The sequence below is a fragment of the Papaver somniferum genome, chromosome 11 (genome assembly GCF_003573695.1).
Source record: "Papaver somniferum cultivar HN1 chromosome 11, ASM357369v1, whole genome shotgun sequence".
Lineage (NCBI taxonomy): Eukaryota > Viridiplantae > Streptophyta > Magnoliopsida > Ranunculales > Papaveraceae > Papaver > Papaver somniferum.
This window is the reverse complement of record NC_039368.1, coordinates 129,710,246-129,720,563: the sequence shown is the minus strand read 5'-3', so window position 1 is coordinate 129,720,563 and position 10,318 is coordinate 129,710,246. Positions and strand designations below refer to the sequence as shown.

Genomic DNA, 10,318 nt, shown 5'->3' with positions numbered 1-10,318 from the left:
TCTGCGTATGAAAAAAAAATCTCGCCTTCTTCTCTTTTTATCACAAACCCATTACTTTTAATTCGTTTTTTATTGTAAAATTTGAGTAGTAGAAAGCCCTTGTTTTTCTAACCGAAATTTCATAGATGAACAACACGAAGAACACTTCGTTTTACAAAAAAAAATGTTCCTATCCGAACTCTTCTTTGTGTAGCCAAGTGATAAGTTCGGTTGAGTCACAAATATTTTCAAACCGAACTCTTCTTTGTGTAGCTAAGTTATCCGTTCAGTTGAGTCGCAATTTTTTTCTCTTAACCGGACTCCTCTTTGTATTTGAAAATGTGGAATTTGGTTAAGTCGATATTTTGTCTACTAAACCGAACGGGAAGTTCAGCTATATTGGCAACTTTCCAAACATGACGAACAAATACTTTTCAGAGTTCGGCATGGACAAGGTAGCCGAACTCAATACTTGGGTGGCGAAAACTCCATTAAAGCGAGTTCAGGCTACATGTGTTAACTGAAAAATTAGTCAAGCTACATTTATGGATAAGCTCGGTTACCTGTGCTTCAAATATTATGGCCGAACGTTTTTGACCTAATCGAAGTCAATTTGTAAATTTTAATTTTTATGAAAGTTTTGGCCAATTCAAACCTCATTAACTAAATTTAAATATACCTAAGTACCCAAAACATCATCCCCTACTTGTAGCTCGTAAAAAATAATGGAAAAAATTCTCTCTTTCTCTTCTTTTCTTCGCCTTATTAATTTAATCTCACTAATCATCAATTAGCTGAATTTAACCATATTACTAATCATTACACTAACTTAAGTAAAAAAGGTAATTTTGATATTAATATAAATTTTTGGTAAGGGGTGTTTTAACTTAACAAGCTAAAAGAAATAATCATGGCCCCCTCCAAAATGGAGTGGTGCCCAAAAAATCGTTGCACCAAAATGGTTATGACAACAACTTATCTTAAGATTAAATCTGTGTTTAAAGTTCAACCACCAGCATTTGAATTTACATAGCACATGCCAAACAGAACCCTGATACTGATTTTAGAACAGAGAAGAAAAAAGGATGTACATTGAAGAAAGCGGAATAAACGGAAAAACAATGTATGTACATGGGAGAAAGCTAAGGAGCAACAGCAGATGGAAGCAGTGACTGGAGACTTTGAGATTCTCGACAAACAGGACATGTTGAACTCATGCTAAGCCACTGATCGATGCACTTTGCATGGAAGTAGTGGTTACAAGATGGTATAATCTTCAACGTCTCTGTAGGTTGATACTCTGATATACATATTGAACAAGTTGTGTCATTTAGATTGGGCAGTCGTAGCTTCTCATCAAGAAGTATTACTGGATATGAACTGATAATAGAACTGTCAAGGCCAGAGGCAGGTTGTTCGCGTGCGGCTATGAAAGATGGTTGATATCCGCGTGCGGCTATGAATGACGGCTGATATCCCAAAGAGGAAAATATCAACCGATCATTTGATTGCGGCAGAACTGCAACTAACAGCCTGCGATCCTCATCACGGTAAGACCTTATGACCCATGGACAGTAATAGCATATGAAGAATATTAGGATTGGTAAGCCAATGCAAATGCCGAAAACAACAAACATCATTGTTCTGCGGATAGTACCTGCAACAAAAATTCCTTTATCATTATAAACTAACTTGATGATGGAAAAGAAAATCACTATATCTGCGAAGTCACCATCTGTAATTTCTTGAACTCCCTTTTTATTGAATTTGTTTTTCTTATAGTGTATCTGTCAAAATTCATCTAGATCCTCTTAAGCAAAAGTACTAAAACACGGCCACATATGAGGTGTAAAATGTGCCTGCCCAGCACAACCCAGCCAACGAAGTCACGTACTTAGCGTGTCGTGTTGTGTTGCGCCGCAGATTAATGTGTGCCGTGTTGTGCAGTGTTGTGCCGAAAAATAAACGTGTTTTGCCGTGTTGTGATGGGTCGGGCACATTTATTTTGTGTTTATATTTAAGTATTTTATGAGTTGTTATAAAAATAAGTCAATATAATGATGATTAAATGTCAAAAATTGGTTAGACTAAAGACTTTCTTGTGAAATTTACACAAAATATGATGTATTTTGTAGTGTTTTATTATGACGTGATTTCTTAGCGTGTTTTGTAGTGTTTTATTATGACATGATTTCTTAGCGTGTTGTGATGTGCCATGTGTTTATTGCACCGCATGCTGTACCACTGTGCCGATTAGGCTTGCCAGCACAGCCTACTAAACTAAAATGCTTGTCCGTGTTGGGCTAAGTCACGTTTTGTGCTGGGCTGTGCTGAAACTTTAACGTGCTGGGCTGGGCTGCGCTCGCACTGGCACGGCCCAACTTACACCTCTGGAATTTACATGATACGCTCATGCAAATGGCGGAAATTATCCATCTACGGAGTCGCAATCTTTAATCTCTTGGACTTCATGATAGTTAGAATCTGTTTCTATGATAGTGTATCTATCAAACTTTTCTGAATCCTCTTGAGAACAAGTACTAAACACGGACACAGATACATGATAGGTTCTGGCTAACGACCAAAATTATCCATTTGAACATTGAACAGTTAAAGGATTGTCAACAGAATCAGAACCAAGACATACAGAACAGAGTTAAACATCAAGGTGATAAAAAAAATTAAACTAAAACAAACTAATCAGATTTCTTTCGGCACTAATGTAAGCAAGATTTGCGTTGTGAATTATCATTATAAAAGACTGAGAAGCTTGACTAGAAAAGTTTACCTTGTGAATTATCATCAACTGGTGTTGGCAACCACATGAGACGAAGAACATCACTAATTTTACCAGAAGTGCTCACCACCGGAACTGATACAGTGGCGATTACCTCACAGCTTGAATTCAGCGGTTGAATAGGGTGAGTAGTTACATTTGTAGCCAATATGGTGTGTGTGGAACTACTAAGGCAATGGATGTGAACGTATAATGAAGATATATTGCTAAGATCAACAGATGCTGATGAACAATTAAGAAACGTATACAACTCATTCCGACCATCCAATTGGTAAGGAGAACCTAGGAGATTTAGGTTTAGAAGACTTCTAGGGAGACAGTTATCAGAGTCGATGATTTGTATAACCCGGAATTTATAATAGATGTTCTGAACGAAAAACTTTCCAGATAAAGGAAGCTCTAAGACTGTTCTATTTGAACTACTGCAAGAAAGATTGAAACCTGGGTAACCACATACCTCGCTATGACGACCTTCTAATCTGAAAGGGACCAGGACTCTAGGCTCCCCCTCCCCGCTACCACATGACAGAGGAGTACGACAGTTTGTTCTACATGTAACCAAACCAGGACAAAAGAGAAGGAAGAAGGAGAAGGAGAACGAGGCGGAGATTTCTAAAGAGTTCATCTGCTAGTAAATTAAGATCAAAATTCATTCCTACTAATACCCATATAATTAGAAGTTTAGACTACTCTATCATCACAAGTTATCATTAGTTAAAGAAATGAGAATAAGTCTAAGATTAATACAAATAAAGAAATAGCGGTGGGTAGTGTACTAATCTAAATATCTAAAGAAAAAAAAAAGCATTTCATGAAGTCAAGATGACAACAGCTTCGAAGAAGCTGTAAACCATCCCAAATACTGTGGGGTGTTTGCCAAAAAAATATTCCACCCCCTGATTGGATTTCAGAATTTTGCATGGCAAGCTAAGGAATCAAAAATAAAACAGAAAACTATCATATGTATGACATAAACAAAACCTCAATTCAACATGACAAGGGCTCCGACACTTCCACAACGTAGACGGTTGTTGGAAGCAAGAATTTTCAATTCACGCCCTTAGCCTCATCGTGGCACACATGACCGACTATAACCCCTTATGCAACCTAAAGATATATTCCGGACTTACTTGCCGATCACTAACAATAATTCTCATAATAAGCAACCAAGAGATGCATCCAACACCTAACTCAAACCACCTAATTTCAATCAAATGTCAACATAACCAATTACTTGGTCCATCATAAACAAAAATTGTCAAATTTCAGAGCCTAAACAAACACTTAGGTTAATCATATTATCCAAAATTATCTCAACAAATTTCATCATTTTGATCTCAACAAAATTATCCCCAAATTGACTTAAACTTTTTTTTTTTACAATCTTTATTCATTATATTGATCCTAATAACAAACCCAAATGTTTAAAAACATGAAATTGAACCACTCACTCAAGCTTAACAAACGATCCTCCAGATGGGAATAACTCGCCTGACTCAGTGACTCGGGCCTTGGTTAGGTCTTAGAAATCAGAACATCGGCCGTTTTTTTCCCAATCTCCATATCTAGTAGGTTCAGGTCCTCTTGGTCCACCAATTTCACCAGTCAATTTGTTCGCTCCATTATCATCTTCTTCTTCATCAGAGCTGCTGCTGCTGCTTTTTTCTTCTTCTTCTACAGAAATTTTAGGGGTTTTCTTATTCTCATCATCATTATCATGGTGAGTGATTGTAGTAGTAGAAATACCTCTTTGTAATGATGAAATTGAATTGACAATTGATTCAGATTGGAACCCTAAACTGGGTTTGTTTGATGATTCAATCAGTGATGAAAATAAACGACTCAGATTCTTTTTCGCCATTAGTGAGAGAGTGAGAGAAGAAGAAAGGGGAAAATACAGTTTTGTGAACAAAATTCTGGCTTTATAAGCGAAGGATGGATCGTTAGATCTCTCTGTTGGAGTTACGTGTACGGTTAAAATTAGTCAGACAGTAATTAGGTTGACTACGTGGGACGAAAATAACCTCTCCATTGGGTGGTGGTCACTGGTGGCTGTCACCGTCCACCATGTGGTGGTGCAACCAATAAGACCAAATTAAGGGCTTTGTTGATTCAAATTATAAATGTTGTACATATTTTGGCCGTGAAGAGTAATGTTGACGAGTCTCCCCCTCATATCACTGTGATTTTTACCATACACATAGATATTTTGGTCGTGAGTGACGAGTCTTCACATAAGATCACAGGTATCATCACCCGTTGATTTTTATCAGCTTACTACGATGATAATGATATCCGCAATGGATTTGTTCGAAAGCTAGGGGTAAGAGCACATCCAACATAGAGCAAGGTTGTGCATTTTGACCATTGTTTACTGGGCTTTTAAGCCTAAATTTTCAGATAATTTGGGCTTCCAAACCTAAATTTTCAAATGAAACCTGTTTTGAGGCATGCTCGATTGCTGTGAGGCATACAAAATTATTTTTCTATCTTGGGTGGATTTATAAGGGGTGTCTTAGGAGTGGGCGGATTATTAAGTTACCCTTAATTACTTTAAATTACTTAAATATCCTTCACCTACATTTAAAACATGGGGTAGATTAATTATATGTCCCTAATTTTGAGCCCAACAAATATATCCTTATACAACAATAAATATACCCCTATCATTTATAATCGTTATCTATTTAAAGGAAGATTACCTTGTTACCCTCATCATATAACTTTTATTTATTTCAAAATACTACTCAAAATTCTACAAATTTCTTTTTCTACCACTTTTCTGCCGCCACAACCGCCGTCATCACCAGTCCACCACCACCTACCAATCACCACCACCTACCAACCTCCACCACCACTAATATTCCACCACCATTCCACCACCACTGCCACCACCGCCGATGGTGTCAACAACAGAAGTTGATCCCTGAAAGAAAAATCAAAAATTTTAAAAATAATATGGCATCAACAACTGAAGTTGATCTAAAAATAAAAATCAAAAGAATAAGAAAAAAAAATATGGTATCAACAATCGAAGTTGACATCATAATAAGGTGTCTACAATTGAAGTTGATCCCCAAAATTCAGAAATGTTCAGATTATGTATCGTATCAACAATCAAAGTTGGTCCTAAAATACGGTGTCAACAACAACCAAAGTTGATCCCAAAATTAAAAATTCAGAAAATGTTCAAATTATGTTTAGATTTTGGGATCAACAAATAAAGTTGATCCCAAAATCCGGTATCAACAACCAAAGTTGATTCCAAAATTTGATATCAACAACCATCGTTGATCCCGAAAATTGATATGCTAATATAGTGAACCTAACGTGAATCAAACACGCATCTTCCGACTAGAGTTAGTTGTGATACCATTACACCAATGTAACTACTAGTATACAAGTAAACAGGAGTGGAGGAGTGGACTCCCTAGTATTGCTTCAAGGGTAAGTGCATGCCAAAGTAAAACTCCATCCAGAATTGTTTTTTTTTTTTGCTAAGAAAAAAAGATTGCATTGAAAAGCTTCAGGAATTACAAGTGTTGTGCTAAGAAATCAGGGATGATTTCCCACCACTCATTACAAATGTTGAAACGCCTACAATGCTTAGCAGCTTTATCTGCTATAGAGTTGAAATTTCTCCTAAGGTGATTAGTTCTAATAAAAAAAAGTAGTTCAATAACAGATTACAATCATCCATGATTGTGCAACTAAACCAACAGAGACTACTGTTTTTATTCTTCAAGTAAGCAATCACTTTTTTTGCATCACTGTAAATACTGATAGAAGACAGGTTCTTGCTATGTGCCCATTTGATCGCTTGCAGAACCGCTAGACATTTTGCTTCCACTGGATTCCTTGCTAAACCTTTGATTGTTTTGCATCCCTTAAAGGTACCTGCAGCTGTAGTCATATAGATACCAATTCCAGTGATATTAGTATCTTTGTCGAAAGACGCATCACAGTATATTAAAATGCAATCATCAGGGAGATTCCCATAAGATACAGTATTAGAATCAGAAACAGAATGACTATGCAAGTCATTACTGGTGTTATTAACTCTTTGATCAAGCTCAGAGTTTAACAGATCAATGGTGTCATTAAAAAGTCTTATGGCCAGTCTGGCAGTGGAAGATGGCTATGTAATTTTCTGTTGAAAGACACGGTAGCATCTATCTCTCCAGATGCTCCAAGTAGTAGTAAGGATTTCTATCTGAGTCTTGTCAGATCTACCTTTCTCCAACCATTGCCTTATCCAACCATTAATCGAAGGATTTGTACCTGCATCATGTAAAGTAATATGTCCATTTGGAGTTGCAGACCAAACGGATTTTGCAAAAGTGCAATGTAACAGTAAAAGTTCAGTGGTTTCAATATCACCATTATTACACATAATGCAAAGAGTATCACTATTTGACCTGTATTGTGACAATCTGAATTTCGTTGGCAGAGCATCAGTGATACATTTCCAGACAAATAGTTGGACTTTAGGAATTAGATGAGATTTCCACAGAGCTTTGAAAATAGGATCAGGGGGAGGGTTCATGGTACCATTAACATTAACAGAACATAAAGCTTTATATGAAGATTTAACAGAAAATGTCCCATTGTGAGAGTTAGACCAAATTAATCTATCTTTGCCAAGATAAGGGATACGAAGTTTACTAATTCTACTAACATTCTCACTAGTGAAGAAAGCATTCAACAAATGCTCATTCCAAGTTTTAGTGTCGTCATCAATGAGATCAACAACCACCAAACTCGGATTAGGATAATGAATGCAAAGGGGACTGGTAACATCAGGTATCCAGTTATCTATAAAAGCTTTTATAATTTTACCATTCTTAACTTCCCATAAAGAGTTCTTTTTAACAATATCCAGACCTCTACAAATTCCTTTCCACACCCAAGACGATTCTTGGTTTTTCTTATAATGTAACGGATGATTATTGTTGAAATACTTACATCTAAGGATTCTAAACCAAAGTTCATCCGAATCATGAATCAATCTCCAAGCAATTTTGGATAACAGAGCTAAATTGAACTTCTTTAAATCACAAAAACCTAGACCTCCTACATGCTTATGAGAACAAACGCCTTTCCACTGTTTTATGTAAATTCCTCCCTGATTTTGTTTAACCCATCAGAAGTCTCTTTGAGAGTTTTCCATTTGATAAATGACACTATCAGGAATCAAGAAAGAGTTCATATGGTAGACTGAAGACGAATTCAACACATTTTGAACCATGACTGACCTACCAGCCTGATTAAAGTGTTTGCCTTTCCACTTGGCAACACTATTGTCAAAGTGGTCAGCAAGAAAGGCAAAAGATTCAGATTTGTTTTTATTAATGAAAAGAGGGATACCTAAATATTTGTCATTTAGGTCAGTTTTCTTGACATTAAGAGTTCTAATAAGAGAGACACATTTATCTGGGTGTACTTTCTTACTTAAAAAGCAGCCAGATTTTTCGAAGTTTATCATCTGCCCAGAGACAGAACTAAACACATTGATGGCCTCGACTAAATTCTGAGCTTCATAGTGAGTTGCTGTAGTAAACAACAAACAGTCATCAGCGAATAAAAGGTGAGACACACTAGGTGCCTCAGTAGTGACTTTAGCACCATGGATCCAGTGTTTATCCTCGCAATACATTAAACATCCGGAGAAAGACTCCATACATAAGATGAAAAGGTATGGAGACAAGGGATCACCTTGTCTCAGACCCCTAGTTGGTCTATAAACATTGCAAGGGGATCCATTCAAGTAAAAAGAGATGCTAGTAGTACTGACACATTGAAAAATCAACTTACACGAATGATTAGAAAAACCAAATCTTTTTAGGACATCAATCAGAAAGGACCATTCTACCCTATCAAAGGCCTTAGACATGTCGAGTTTAAGACCCATGATTCCACTCTTAGCTTTAGTTCTTTTCATAGTGTGAACAATTTCATGAGCAATTATAATATTGTCATGAATGTTCCTATTTGGCACATAAAGTGCCTGGAAAGGGGAGATGATTTTACTAAGGAGTGGTTTCATCCTATTAACTATTATTTTAGACATGATCTTATAGTTTGTATTACACAAAGAGATAGGTCTAAATTCAATAGGAGTTGAAGGGTTCTTCTTCTTTGAGATTAAAGACAAGAAAGTGTGGTTCATTTCTTTTAAAATATGTTTAGTTTCAAAAAATTCCTTGGTGGAATTCCAAACCTCTTGTTCTAAGAGACCAATATTTTCCTTATAAAACCCCGGAGGAAAACCATCCGGGCCAGGAGAAGACCAGGAATTCATTTGATTTATAGTCTCTCTAATTTCATCTAGAGAAATTGGTCTTAAAAGCATATCATTATCCTCAGCTGTGATACAAGGAGTAATGCAATTAAGGAATTGTCTATTTCTCATGGGATTGGTGGAAGTGCCTATATTACTGAAATGATTAACCAATAAGTCCTCTAGTTGTTGTCTGTCATTAGACCATTGGCCATTACTCAGTTGCAAGGATTCTATGTGATTGAAGTGTCTTTTCCTGCTCATAGATGTATGATAAAAACTGGTGTTTCTATCATAACATTTTATGTAATCAGTTCTAGACTTTTGTGCATAGAAATCCTCTTGTACTTTCTGCCAGTGCTCAAGATCCATTTCAACTTGTTTGATTGCATCCATATTCTGAGTAAATATTGGTTGATTATTCAGAGTATGGAGCTGTTCATTTAAGAGTCGAACTTTGTGATCTATGTTACCAAAGTGAGAAATGTTCCACAGTTTAAGTTCATGTTTAACATTTCTGAACTTGTTAGTCATTTGGTAAGCATTAGAGCCTCTAACATTTGTATTATAGGCATTTTTAATTAAATCCTTACAGGTTGGGTCTTTACCCCAACACTTAAAGTATCTGTAGGGTTTGAAACTGTTCTGGGACTGAGAATTAGTCAAGAAAATAATTGGAATGTGGTCTGAACCGATTGAATCAATATATAAAATACCCTAGCCTTTTCATAATGATTAATCCATAAACTATTACCCATGACCCTGTCTAATCTAGATTTAATGACATTATCATAAGATTGCATGTTACACTATGTGAAAGGTGTACCGGAGAAACCCAAATCATTTAAATCAGCTCTAGAAATACAATCTTGAATAAAAGGAAAATCAACAGTACTTGTCCTAGTATTGGTGGATTTCTCATGAGTGTGCAGTGTTATATTCAAATCACCCATGAGAATCCAAGGTTGATTAACTCTATCTCCAATACTTTTAATGTAATTCCACTGTTCCTTTCTCTCATTATAGTATATAGAACCATAGAGGAAAGTTACTAAAAATTCAGGCCTACTTGCATCATAAGAGATTAAGACATTAATCATTTTGCTATTAGACTGTACCAAATCACATTGGAATCCACTCTTCCATAGAAGTGCTATACCCCCAGAGAGGCCAGCAAAAGAGTGACACCAATAGCTTGGGTAATTGAATCTATTGAGATATTGATACATTTTGGACTCATTGTTTTTGGTTTCACACAGAAA

At 36.2% G+C, this 10,318-nt stretch overlaps 1 protein-coding gene across 1 annotated transcript; it reads right to left on the bottom strand.

The window, feature by feature from the left end:
• Positions 1-813: 813 nt before the first annotated feature.
• LOC113320164 (putative RING-H2 finger protein ATL21B) lies at positions 814-4,291 on the bottom strand. The gene is made up of 2 exons (XM_026568103.1): positions 2,768-4,291; positions 814-1,636 (listed from the first exon to the last, which is right to left on the bottom strand). The coding sequence occupies exons 1-2, from the start codon at positions 3,399-3,401 to the stop codon at positions 1,122-1,124; spliced, it is 1,149 nt and encodes a 382-aa protein (XP_026423888.1). The 5' UTR covers positions 3,402-4,291; the 3' UTR covers positions 814-1,121.
• Positions 4,292-10,318: the final 6,027 nt, after the last annotated feature.

Bases quoted from the DNA above. Each gene is read 5' to 3' on its own strand.
- LOC113320164 (XM_026568103.1), bottom strand. From the start codon at position 3,401: ATGAACTCTTTAGAAATCTCCGCCTCGTTCTCCTTCTCCTTCTTCCTT. The intron at 1,637-2,767 runs GTAAACTTTTCT...TTTTTGTTGCAG, and splicing joins AGTTGATGATAATTCACAAG to GTACTATCCGCAGAACAATG.